The sequence below is a fragment of the Mastacembelus armatus genome, chromosome 15 (assembly GCF_900324485.2).
Source record: "Mastacembelus armatus chromosome 15, fMasArm1.2, whole genome shotgun sequence".
Lineage (NCBI taxonomy): Eukaryota > Metazoa > Chordata > Actinopteri > Synbranchiformes > Mastacembelidae > Mastacembelus > Mastacembelus armatus.
Window position 1 is genome coordinate 17,546,022 of NC_046647.1, and position 14,239 is coordinate 17,560,260.

Genomic DNA, 14,239 nt, shown 5'->3' on the forward strand with positions numbered 1-14,239 from the left:
CCCCCTTGTTCCGCTGAGGCTACTACTTAATATTTGATGGCTCCTTTCTTTCAGGCCGTCGCCTCCTCCTCTTCTCCTGTCTCTTCCGTTGCTGTTCCGGTCAATGAAAAGGTCAGACTCCCTCTGTTGATCTCCGTTATTTAGTGTCACACCTAACAGGACCTGTTTGGTGTGTCATCTTCACATATGAATTCCCAAACTTACTGATGCAAAGATGAAGGGAAAAGGCATCAGGTTTATTTCAGCAAAATCCAGATGGAGGTTTTACTCTTATTTGTTTGATGAGTAATTGATGCAGAGAGCTGGAATTTGCAGCAGTAATAGTCAAAAAGGGGCCAGTAGTGAGTTTGTGACTAAAAACCTCCAAAGAGATACGCTCAAAAGTGAACAAATTATCTTTATCTTTGTTTGTTCTCTTAATAGGCTTTGGCTCTGCTTGTCTGCCTGTGTTACTTATAGAAAGTTCTATGAAAAAATGGGATTCTACTGAAATTAATACATAGGAACTGAATACAGATAAATAATTAAGAAGAAGAAGAGATGAAATAGAAAATAGTGCAACTAGTACACATATATGGACTGGTGACCTGTCCAGGGTGTACCCCTGCCTTTCGCCCAAAGAGAGCTGGGATAGGCTCCAGCAGATCCCTGTGACCATAAATAGGAATAAGCGGGTATAGATAATGATGGATGGATGGATAGTACACATTTAGTTCAGTGAAGCCTATGAAAGCAGCTGTATAATTTATGTTATTTGTGTTTGGCCTTGGAGTAAAGTAAAGGCTGAGTCCAAATTATATTCAGTAGAACTGGGTCAGGCACAGCTGCTGGTATAAGGTCAGTGTGACTAGTTGTATAATTTTCAAATGGATTCCTGGTCACATCATTTACAGAAGCCATATAGTATAATGCTTCAAGCTAATTAAGTATACTCTATATATAATCTATATGTTTTTAATTAACTCAGTGTCAGATATTGAAAGTAACATCGGGATAAGTAGATTTAAAACATGCTGGTTCATTTTGATTGCCCCATTTTTCCTGTGTGAACATGGCAAATTTGTTTTGTTCAGTGTGTGTTACTGGCTTCATTTTTCTTTTACCACAATTTGCAGTAACAATTTGCTCTATTATGTGTTTTTAATGCATGGCACATATTTGTGCCATTTCACCCATTAATGATTTCGGGGAGACATTCTCCATGTCATAGTGCAGTGACATGGAGAATTAAAAATGACAGTTTTACAAGAATGAACAAGAAGTGAATGTTAATACATCATCTGTAGTGTCCTTAGCCTAAGTAGTAGTCAACTGAGTTACGGCATTAACACTAGATGGCAGTGTTTGCTTTAAATATCACACTGTGTGTGTGTGTGTGTGTGTGTGTGTGTGTGTGTGTGTGTGTGTGTGTGTGTGTGTGTGTGTGTGTGTGTGTGTGTGTGTGTGTGTACACCGACCATTGATTTCTTTCAAGCTTTACTCCTGGAAGGTCTCAACTGACACCTTGTTGACAGTGATGACAGATAAAGCTTTCTCTCTCACTCTGGCTCTCTTTGACTCACACACACAGACACACACAGTAGTTTTCATTACCTCGGGGGACTTTATATTGACTCATTCAATTGTTAGAGACTCCTTCTAAACTTAAACCTAATAAACTATTTGTCTAACCATAACCCTAACCTGAAACCAAGTTGTCACCCTAAAATTAAACAATTTTTATTCATTTAGCTCAATTTTCCATAATCTTAATTGAGAGGTGGTGTGAGATCTAATATTAAACATTGTTTCTGTGCCTTATTATTAAAGGATTTAATCTCCCTGCTAACAATCCTTGACTCATTTTTTCAGACCCACTCAAAGCTGGAGTCAGGGCTCACTGTTATCCCCAGGGTAGAGTGTGCTATACTGACTTGCATCTGGATCCACAGACACTATCCAGACCCCTAAGATAATTTATTCATTATGGACTCTAAGCTAAATATATTGTGCCACACTGGGGTTTGTCGTTTCCCAAGCCCCAAGGTCCCAAACATATCTTTAAATGTTTAGTTTTCACGCCACATATCACTGTAGATGGCATTTAAACCCTGTGGTATACTGTACCATATTATAGCTTATGTTACATACATATCACACATCATATTAGCGCTGCAGCTAATCAGTGTTGCCATTGTTGCTTTTTTGGCTAAATGATTTGTTGTATAAACTTTCAGTAAATAGTGAATAAAGATGATTAACCATTAACAGTTTTCAACAACAAAATAGTTTATGTGACATAAAAAGGCTTTGAGACAAAATTTTATTACACATGGTAAAAAAAAGTTATCACAGAAACGGGATTTAAAAGAGAGAACTATAATAGAAAGTAAAACAAAAGAATTACTAAAGAGAAATAAAACAGATTAAGCAGGAGAATATAAATGATTGATTATAATAGTTATAGTGATTGATTATAATAGTTATAGTGGTTAGTTAAGTGACAGAAAAGTCCAGTGATTAGTCATAAGTGATTCATTCCAGCTAATTTCACCCTCACTGTTATGAATGAATGAATATATGTATCTTTCTGCAGCTGTATATGACTTGATGTGTTTCAGTGCCACATCATACCTTTTACCTTGACAGCCATCTTATCTTACCGCTAAGGTTTAGCCCACATATTTTCTCCACCCAGCCCCTGATGCCCGTTATGTTCTTGTGTAGACTAGTGGCTGAAGGTGTCAGAGCCCCTCAGCCTTTGACCCCGGCAGAGCCTCTAATCTGCGCACAGGAATGAGAGACATTCTTCAGCTGCTCGCAGGAGGAGGAGGAAGGAGGAGGTGGGAGGGGAAGTTACGACGTAGTACCAACCCTGTCAGTCCGTAAAGCAAGTTTCCAGCGACTCGGCCATCGCGATCTGAAAGTTTTTATTGAAATGAACTCACTCGGCGTCCGCGCGCGGGATTTATGCGGCGGTAGAAGGCCGTGATCGCGGGTTTGGGGGGGGGGGGCCCGGTCCGGCCCCTGTGCTCCGGAGAAGCTGAATATGGGACAAACTGCTGTGTCTGCCGTGTCTCAGTCTGCGAGCGGTGAGTCTGTTAGTGTGCGTGCTTGTACGTGCAATTTGCAGTCTCCTTCCCCTCTTGTCTCCGTTTCACACGCACATACCGCTATCTTCATTCAGGAAGTCTGCTCGTCCTGCGTCTCTAACATGTATATGTGTCATTTATCTAAACCTCCAACACTGTGTTTAGATGTGAAGTTAAGCAACAGGGAAGTTAGTTGAACACTTTCGCATCATGATGCCTCCTGATTGTATATGTGTCGCTGGCTGTTACTTCACTGAGTGGAAGAAAGTGCTAAGGCAGAGCTGTCTGTGAAGCTGTGGTTGCTGCAGGCTGATGATTTGCACTGTTTGGTGAGTTTATGTATTTAACAGCCAGTTTGACAAGGATCAAGATGAACTGCATGAGAGCAGCTTAGTTTTTAACCAGTTTGTTTCCCTAGAGGAGACCAGAGACCAGTCTGCAACCTGTCCAGGATTCACGTTTGATTAGGGTCACGTGGGTCTGCTGGTTGTCACAGGAAATGTCCTCACCTAAAGTTGAATTTTACAGCTGCAATGCTGAAGGGTTTGGTTTTGTCCTAATGGAAGATGTCCCACCAATTTATTATTCACTTATTCTGTGACTAGTTTCTTTGATTACTGGTTTGAATGTCTGTCTAATACATGTAAAAAAAAAAAAGTCAAAATATTAAAAAGAAATCCCCGTTATAATGTATCAGAGAGGAAGGTCAGCAAATTTGTTCTTTTATCTGATGTTTAAATGTCCAGCTTCTAGTTTCATCCAACCAAAATGAAATGTTTTTAGATTGATATTTGATTAATGATCCCATTAGACAAATGGCTCTAAAGACAAACTTGAAGCATCAAATATTTGGTATTTTTGCTTGAAGAATGATTGAAATAGTAAAACCATCAACCAGTTATCAAATTAGTAATTGATTATTTATCTGCTGATTTACTTAGCAATTAATTGACCTCTCATTTCGGTTACAAGTTACTTTTTTTATGTCTTTGCTACATGACTGTGAATCATTGCTTCAGAGGAACAGCCAGTTTAATCTAGAGATTGGTGACAAAATAAAAGGAATCTGTGTCTTACTAAGGTATTCAACCCTGCAGCACAGTTTGAGTCTCTATGAATAGTCTCTGAAACTCTACTGAAGGCCATCATTCTTCCATGAGAGCGCCGACTGACGCATCGGTCCAAATTTCCCCTATAGGCGTGCGGTTTGTAAAAACCTGGTCACTCTGAAGGCTGTAGATTGTGATTTAAATCATTTTCATGCTCATTAACTGAGTCGTATCCTGTATGAAACCCCAGTACTGTTTGGGTGTTGCCTGCATCAAAGAGTATCATTGTTGGTGATGGTGTGCATTGTCAAAAATAGTAGAACTTATTTTTGTTTATGAGAATTTTCATTAGGGTAGCAAGTAATGATTATCTCAGTATCAGTTCTGATTATTTGTCTGTTAATCAACAAATCATTCTGTTATCAAACTGTCAGAACATAGTGAAAAATGGTCCCACAGCCCAAGATGCCTTCAATGACCCAGTTTACTGACTGTTGTATACAGCATGTTGTCAAGGAAAGGCATAAGATCCTCTCAACTGAGAACCAGCAGTTTTTGCATGACTAAAACTCTTATGGTCTCATTGAGGCCTGTTAGTAATTACAAGCAGATTTTTCACTGTTCTCACATTTTAAAGACCAAATGAATACCTTAGTAAATAATTATTACATTAGCGTATGAATGCTAGATCATAGTAAAGCTACAAAAAGTCTTAGAAGGTAAAATACTATGTGAGACTACAGTACATAAAATTCACCTTCAGGGGATCAGAGTTTCAGAGTGGGAACATTGTGTTGTAACACCGTACTAAAAAATTGTTTTGTTTTGTTTTTCATGCCATCTGTAGTATCCTTAGTGTGTCTGTGAGCCATAACAGTAATCATTTCACATTTTGTTCACATTTTTGTGGGAAAGCTTTAAGGCACTGAGGAACAGGAAGAGAAAACAAAACTGGATGATTTATGATGCTGTCAGCATTTAAAGTAAAACCCAAACTGTTTTGTAGCGCACTTAAGCCAACATGCATAGGAACCTGAGGCTATAATAATGATCTATATCCTCTGCATGGCTGCATTATGGATTACATAATGATGTTGTAATGTGCTTTAAATGCTGAATCTACAGTGCTAACTAAGAGCAGGAGGGGGAAGTGATTCTATTAGGGCCATATTGAAAGATCTTTAAAATAAACTGACATCCTGTGAGCCTTAATGAATTATGGCTCTATGCTAAAATACTGTAAAGCTGCAGTTTCTTGTTTGATGTCTTTTTGGTCTGGTACTCATGACTTAATCCAAGCTGCTAGGTCCTTTGAGTATCATAAGTTAAGTTGAACTGTGCTTCTCAGACCAGTGCTGCAGAAATATTTGGAAGAAATGACCCAAGTGTTAGAACTGGGGTTAGTGCCTACGGTTGCCCCTCCCTCCTCCGTCATCCACCACCTCCGCTTGCCTTGTTTTCTTCATCTTTCCTTCCATGTTTCTGCCTATTCCTTTCCCACATCTTATTTTTCCCCACTTCAGTTTCCACCTCTCCCCTTCTCCTCTTGTTTGAATCCTTTTGCCTCTTTCTCTTCGTCCATCCCTCTTCCCTTGTACATGACGTCTGGTTCTTCCCTCCCTGGTGACTTGCAGCTTAGGAAGGAAGCCTCTCCCTTTCCCCTCCTTCTCAACACATGTTCCTGCTGTAACTTCTGAAAAAACATTCGGGCTTTGTCACAATACATAGATACTTTAACCCCATACTGTTGTAACCGACGAGGCATATCCCTACAACTGATGGACATATGGGAAAGAGCTGTCAGGCTGTGTAACTATAAGTTTAACAATAATTGGCCTGTGTGTCTTGGCACAGTAACTACAGTAAATCTGGTATGTGATTACTTCATTCAGATGCCTGTTTTGTCTCAAGTTGTGTTTCTGATTATCCCACCCATTTCCACAGCTGCTATCTATCCAAGTCCTGACTCACCCTTCGAGCACAACATTGCAAGTCATCTGTTTCAAAATAAAACGCCTCAATGTGAAATCCAGTGTTGAATCCTGGAGTTGAGTCAGCAGTTATAATGTGTATTAACGTCCCAGAGTTAAGCTGAGGTGGACGTGACCCACATTGTTGTAAAAAAGAAGACTGATCTGTCTTGCATGAAATGCAGGATGGGCTGTAAAACTGCACATCTGTGGTTCCTTTATGTAATCAATAATAGGTTGTAGTTTTCATAATTGTCACAGGTATGTAAAACTATATTACTGTACTTACCAAATCACCCATAAACAGAAAACCCAGTTTGAGCTTAATCTGTGTGTTTTGTTTTTTTTTTACTTTTGTTTACTGGTAGTGATTCATTCTGTTGCTTGCTTTATGGCTGACAGTAGATTTCTGTATTTAAAATATGGCAAGAGGGATGGTGGGGTGGGTGAATGTGATGATGACTTCAGTGGTATATTTTTTCACACACTTTATTTCACACTTTTCATATTTTTGGGTGGTGTCTATAACAGTGGTGCTGAAATATTTCTAAAACACTACACATTAATATAGACCCCTTCACAAATGTTCACCTGTTTAGGGCTCTATATAAATAGACACCATTTAATGAACTAATATTGCAGCACACTTAACCCAACCTCAAATCCCTGCACTTTGGGATTCCAATATAATGGGACCAGGACCAGGCTGAACATGTAACTTACTGACTCATACGGTGGATGTTTAGTGTGACATTGCTCTTGTGTGAGCTGTTTTTGCAAATGAACGCACTCACTGTGAACGTATGCACTGTATGTATATATGTGTGCATGTGCGTGCGTTCGCTCAGGCTTACTAAAACATCCATTTCCTGTATTGCAACAGTACGTGAACCGTATTAATGTCAAATTTCCCCTTTATTCCTTTATGATAAATTGCTACTGAGATGATTCTAATGGCAGATGAACTTAAAAATGTGTAGTTGTGTTAAAACAGTTTGTCATTTTAATGTAAGGATTTCTTCCAAAGAAGGTGGTGCAGATGTCTGATGACTATGTCTTTCTACCAACCATTTATCGTCTTCAGACAACTCAGATATTTGTCGTCTTTTTGTTCTGGTTTTGTCAATCACTGAGTTTCCTTCTCTTTTCCCATTTTCTTTTCTCTGTTCCCAAAAGTTAATAGTCTTAGTTTTATTCCTCTACACTTTCTCTTCCGCTACAAGGCTACAAGTAAGAGGACTGGCCATTGTCTGTATTTACTTTCTACTAGAGGTCTAATAGTTGGACTAATGGTGATGATAATCACGGTTTCTGATCTTCCTATCATTAGCTGCACAAAGCAGCTGGTGAAATGCACCTATTGTTGTGATTTGATATCAACACAGGAACAGGAAATGAGTGTGTGTGTGTGTGTGTGTATATTTGTGTATAAATGCATGTGTGTGAGAGAGAAAACTAAATTGGTGTCTGGGGAGGGCATGTACTGGTCTCTGCACTGCACTTTTCCATGCCTTCATACTTTGTTTTTGTGCTGTTAATTGCCATGTTGTGCATGTACATACAGTCAGGGTCATAAAGTGAGCAGAATGCTGTTGGAGTAGTCAGAAGCTGCAGAGTTTTTTGTGTCATGCTTTGATTTTCACAATGAATACCAAAGGAAAATGGTATCTTGATACCATTATTCCATTCTGTTAGTTTTTGTTAAGTGACAGTTTGCTTTAAACATATATTAATGTCATTAGAATAATAGATCATGCTTTCACCGAAGCAATATATTGATCTGTATTGACCAGGAAGCATTAGTGAGAGCAGGACAATCACTGACATGTATTGAGTGCCAGACGCACAGAAACTGGTGAGAGTCAGCCAGACAGCAGGGTGTGGGTTGTTTTCAGCTGAGCGGAAGGTTAGGATATGGATTTGCTCCACCAGATATGCCGAATGAGAAAATATTACAAAAGCATTTAAAATTTTGTCATTTCCTTTCCAACAGTTGTTTTGGCACTATTAGGCAAATGGTTATGTAAGTTACAATTTCTTGATTGTCACATGTGCTGAACATCTGGATCATCTGACAAGCAGCTTTTGTTTGTGTGAAAACTGGGGGATTTTTTTTTTTGCTGATTATGTTGCTGCATAAGCTTCTTAAGCAGGACTGCAAAAACACTGCACAGTTGCCTTTTGAACCAGTCATAGAGCAGGACATGAGCTTAGATCACCAATTTTTCTGTGTAAAGCTTTAATGGTGTTTGATTGTCGCTCTTCACATAACAACAGTTGTGTGGTACATCTCATAGTATGTGTGTGTGTCTGTGGCAGCTGTCAAACCTTAGTCTTTTCATTTGTCTCAGATATTTAGCTGGATGATTAAAAGTGAATGTGTATGTATATAGACAAAATAAAAGCAGGCCAGCTTGTCTAATCTCAAGAGTGTAGAGATAATTGTTCATGCAACATCATTACTAAGACAGCATTGTACTTACTTACCCATATCTACTTGAAAGAGTAATTCTTTGATCTTTTTTCTTTCAGTATTTAATGAAATATCCAGCACTTGTTAAAATTGCAAAATGAAATCTTGAACATAGACAGATAAAAAGCCAATCAGTGCAGTGTGGAAAGGACAAGAACTTTGTGATTGTGGAATCAGTAGAATTGTTTTAAAATATAATCAAATGATTTGAACATTAATCCAATCGTATGTTGTGCAAAATGGATAATCTCACTTTTAAGTCACTTGTAGTTTTGCTGACTGTTGATACAGTCCACCAACTTTAAATGCATCAAAATAAAGACACAGTAGATATAGAAACAATGTTTTAAGGCTTAATGGCCGGAACCATATGGATCCCGGTGGGTATCAGTATTTAGTAATAATTGTTAATTTGTGCAAAAGAATTAATTCTTTGTCTCTTTGAGTGAACCGAAAACAAACATCACTCACACCCTAAAATCCATCTTTGAGCTCACTCCTCATCACAGCTTGTGGGTGGAAGTTTGAGAACAAAGTAGTTACTACCAATATAACACAGTCAAATTGCTGATTGAACCTAATGGTGATTGAGTTGCATTGTGGGTAACACAGGTGCCAGGACTGGACCAGTAGGAATAGGAAAGGTGATACCTTTGTATTGGACTGTGTTTCTTTCTTCTTCTTTTTATTTTATTTTTTTAAACAGATGTCCATTGATAATCCAACAGTGTTGCAGGGGTAAATAGGTTGAGTAATCTTAACAGTATTAATTTGGGAATAGGAATTAATTAAGTCATACAAGTGGACCTGTACACTGAAACGCAACTGCTGTAATCACCATGGGTGCTCCTCCCTAACTGACAAGACCTGCAACATCAACTGTCTTCATGTTTAGATGCTAAAATAACTGAACATATTAACATAAATGGTCATTCAAGGCCAGAAATGATCAGATTTAGTGTAAAATGACTGTGTTGTTGAGCTCCAGACACTGAGAAGACTTGAGTTGCTCAGCAGTCTTATGTAGCTGAAAAAAATCAAAAACCTTCCTTCCCTTGAATCTGAGGAATCAGACACCAGCTCTCTTTCCTCTGTGAGGTTCCGGCACACACACATAAACACATACAGTACTGTTCACACTGTCACTGTAGTTTTCCAGAAGGTTCACAGCACTTCTTTCAACAGGAAGAGGAGGAGTTGTGGAAGGACAGGGATCTAGCCAACACACGAGAGGACACACACTGCAAATATTATATGAAGACGTAGTTTCACTTTGTGGAAAGAACACTAAAAGAATCTTTCAAAAGAAAAATGAAAAAAGTTGAAAACACATATGAATACTGAAAGGGAGGGCAAGATGCTTGAATGTAACATGAGTTACCATGTGAGTTAACCCATATCTTGTATTTGATGAAGTTAATGATGAAATAAGTTGGTGTTTTGCAGCAGGAGGAGTGCTAGGAAGAGAACACCAGTGCATGTGCATGTTTGGAGTCTGTATCATGATGCTGACCTGATTGTTGATATTATATAAATTTGTGTGTGTGTGTGTGTTTTCTAGTTGAAGGCTTGGAGAAGTCAGCATCACTGGCCAGCAGCGATGTGGGAGTGGACTTTCCCACCAATACCCAGAATGCCCATACGTCACGGCAGCAGAGAGGCAAGTTGTCATCAATAGGAAAACTGTTCAAACCCTGGAAGTGGAGGAAGAAGAAGACCAGCGACAAGTTCCAGGATCTTTCCAAGGGTAGGTAGTCTTGTGTGTGGATGTGTATTTCAGTGACATTGTATGAACAAGTTGATAAGTAGCTTCTGATTTGCTGTCCTCAATCAAGTGTCTGTACAACATCATGGCTTACATTTTTTGGGTTTGTGCTGACCATTCATTGTGAACAGCACCAGTGCTGCTTCCAGAAAAGCTTTAAAAGGACAAGACTGAACGGTTTGTTTGCAGCACTTACTGATTCATCCCTGGAGTGTTGGCTAGGAAGGAAAAAAACACAGAAGTAAATATAGAACTCAGCTTCTCTTCTTCTTCACAGCTGCCATGTATATGATCCTTCTTACATTATGAATCTGTATCTTCATATATATATATATATATATATATATATATATATATACACATATATATATATACCAAAATATTCAGTACATTTTCTCTTTCTATGTGTCAGCCCTGTGATAGACTGGTGATCTGTCCATGGCTGGTTTTCAGCTGTGTACAGATGTCATAGTGAATCAGACAACTTGATTCCTTATGGTCCTATTCTGAAGAAGTTCCAGAGAAAAGCAGCTATCGACTATAGCAGGATGACAGAGTCTGCTTATTTCCTCATCTGTGACTCTGTATTTAGTGCGGTTTCATGCAGTGCAGGAGCTAGATCATGAAGTGCGAATAAAAGTAACTCACTGAATCATCCAGTCATTATGATCTTGTTCATCTTTTAGTTTTAGAGAGAAAAATCTCCACCAGACAAACGAGGGAGGAGCTCATCAGGAAAGGAGTTCTCATCCCTGATCAAGGTTTGTTTGCTCCTCCATTAACGTTGCTTCATTTATTCATTTTTCTATAGCATTAATCAGAATTTTGGCAATAGAAAGCTGTAAAATGATCCTGCTGTCCAGCACTCAAGCTGATTGGTTTGTGATGGAGTTAAAGCTGTAAAGTTTCAGTCTCTTTACATTACAATACATTTTTCTTTCTGTTTTCAGTGAGCTTTACACTTTTAGGTTCAGTGTTGTCAAATGCAGTTCAATTTGCCAGAAAAAGAAATTTCAACTCTGCATTCATCTGGCTTCAAGCAACTGACCCTCGCTGAAACTAAAACTTTTGTTTTTTATACTGTAGATGAACCAGTCAACAGTGAAAATCTGAATGGCCACGCCACATCTAGTGTGTCCTCAGAGGAGGTCAAAGTTGACATTGAGTCTCCAGAAACCCCACTGGAGATACAGCCCACTGAGCCTGTCAGCACCGAGGACAAAACGGGTAACTTCTAGATGACTTCCTGTCTTTACATGGCTATTTTTCAGTGGAGTCCCTAACTTTTGAGTCTCTGTACTACTTAAGGCTTCAGAACTGGGATAATAGCTTCTCACTGGCATTATGTATCATAAACAAGAATTAATTTAGGAACTTGTCTTGTTCTTGAATATGGTAAATTCTATATACTTATATAATTCCACTATACAGTGTGAAGGTCACTGCAGATATATTCAGATTGGTACAATGTTAGTGGAATAAAGAAACATTCACACCTATGCAGCGATGGGGGGAAAAAAATGAGTGTAGAAATCTTAGTTTTAAAGCTCAATTTTAAACAGATATGAATCCTAGAAATGAAATCTTACATCAGATGGGATGAACAGATCTACAGTGTTTCTTCATGAATAGATTTTTTTTTTTCATTCATTCACAGAAGAGAGACATCCTGTATTGTGGCTCTTGTTAGAATAATCTGCTGTGTATGCTGATGAGCACAAACTAAATATATAGTGATAGACAGCTGTGCAGCTGCTAAGTGTTGGACTGATCAATATGGCTTTGTTCTTCCAAACAGAACATAGAACATGGGACTTTTACAGCACTTTAGCGGTTCAATTTTTAAATGCTAAAACACAGTGTTGCAGCCTTTTTTTCTTTTTTTTTTACACAGCCTTGGTTACTTTGAAGTCTTTTCCTATCTGTTATGGAATGCATTTGTATCAGCAGCAGTTTTCTGGCTGACACTGAATCCTCTGTGGGATCTCTGATCTGACCAAGTCTAATGTGTTCAAATAGATATCTCCATTATACCAGGCAGCAGCAGGCTTTCACAGTCTGAACAGAGCAGTATCTCCGTCTCCTAATGCCTCTCTCTGCCTCATGAGACAGGCCACTGTTCTTCTGTCTGATGCTGCTTAAGTGTTGTGCTTTTTTCATCACAACCCTGTTAGCATTGAACTCTGAGCCATTTGTTTGTTCACTTGTCAATAATCAGAACAGCACAGGCAACAAACACTGTAAATACAGCAGAAGAACACACATACCATTGTACTGGAGGGAGGTCAAGGGGGTTAATGGTTGCATTTTCTCTGCCAGTCTTAAAGAAACCCTGTACTACCGATTAAACATCCTCTTATCATCATTCACTCTATCCAACTCACTCTTTATCTTTCAGTATCTTTTTTTGTGTCTGTGTGTGTCTGCATGTCTTCGCATCCGTTTGCACAAATGTGCGTCTCTTCTCCTGCTTTCATTCTCTACTTGAACCTCTAAATATCATACTTTTCCTTCTTGCTTTGTCTGATCTGCTCAGAGAGATGTGGTACTAAACCCGTCACCCGGGCAAACCAGGTGCGACCTCGAGACATTCAAGCTAAAAAACAGCAAAGCGCCACTCTGCCAGCTTCATCCAAACCGGCATGTGGCACTGCAGCCACAACTAAACACAGAGATGGTGCCTCAGGGACTAAAAAGACAGCTAAAACCACAGGCAAGACAGGCTCGTCCACACAAGCTAAAGCTAACCCGCGGAACACTAACAGCAGTAGTCATGGGACTGGTAAGTTCAGCTAGTTTGGGTTGAAGCCAATTTGCCTGTCGATGTTCTTGCCTACCTCCTTGCATGGGAACTGTGCTTGCATTATCGTTTCAAGAGCATTCAGCATTCACTATCAAACCACTAGAACCTGCAGACAATGAATTCATGTAGACTTCCCTTATAAATTTGAATTGTCAGTTCAAGTCAAGTTTTTGTCCAGTGGCTACAGAATACTATTCCCCTTTCCCTCCCTCTTGATAGTATTCTTCTCATTTGAAGGGATTTCCAGGCAAGTGAGTAACTGTAGAAGTGTTTCAGTTATGATCTCTTTCTGAGAAAGCAGAAGTAAAGATCTGTTTGTCAATCTCCGTAAATTCCTCTTCAGTACAACTGTGTGTGCATGTTTGTGGGTGTAAGAGCACACACAGTTATGAGAGTGTGAGTGAGGTCAACATAGCATGGCTCTGACGAGGTCATGTGGTTTTGATTGATGGCATGATCAGTACTCCTACTCCTGTGTGTATGTGTTGGGTGAGGGATGCCCCTTACCCTATTTCTACAGGTGACATTCACACAGTCTTTTCTAAAGGTCTTTTTATTTTGGGAAGTGATACAAATGCTGTTCTTTTGTTTTTTTTTTAATAACATTTTTAGTTCTGCTTTTAACAGCACACAAACACTTCGGAGACAGTAAAAGGAAAACCTTATCTGTTTCATATTTGCATCAGAACATGTGATTAAAAATTGTTACTCTACCACTAAAATATGGTTACCACTATGTTCTAATAGAGCACCATTTTAATACTTCAGAACAGATAAATTGTGGAATGCACATATACTGTAAATTAGGGCTTAAATGATTGATTTATCAGTGGTACTGTAAATGTTTTGGCCTGTTAGCTGGACAGAAATAGAAACTGAAAGACATCACTTTGTACTTTAGCCAACACTGATGGACATTTGCACAATTTCCTGGCATTTTGTAGTCTGGCGCCATCTAGGTTGCGTTTATTTGACAAAATACCACAGGGGACTACTCTGGACATAGATGGAGAACTGTACAGTCAATCAGATCAGTTCCTATGGAGCTATATCTGGTTAAAGCAGTGACGTCAGCATTTGGTCACTGACAGCCACTAACAGACAGCCT

General features: G+C 39.0%; 1 protein-coding gene across 3 annotated transcripts in view; it reads left to right on the forward strand.

Moving 5' to 3' along the window:
* The window catches only part of phactr2 (phosphatase and actin regulator 2), a 35,218-nt gene that overhangs the window by 9,587 nt on the left and 11,392 nt on the right, over nt 1-14,239 (forward strand). For 2 of the 3 annotated variants that reach the window (XM_026309057.2, XM_026309059.1), the window contains exons 2-4: nt 10,125-10,310; nt 11,015-11,089; nt 11,415-11,555. In XM_026309057.2, the coding sequence (XP_026164842.1) occupies nt 10,125-10,310; nt 11,015-11,089; nt 11,415-11,555 (402 nt within the window). Of the gene's footprint in view, nt 1-2,832; nt 3,072-10,124; nt 10,311-11,014; nt 11,090-11,414; nt 11,556-14,239 lie in introns of those variants that run through there. The other variant, XM_026309058.2, reaches the window with a different exon arrangement.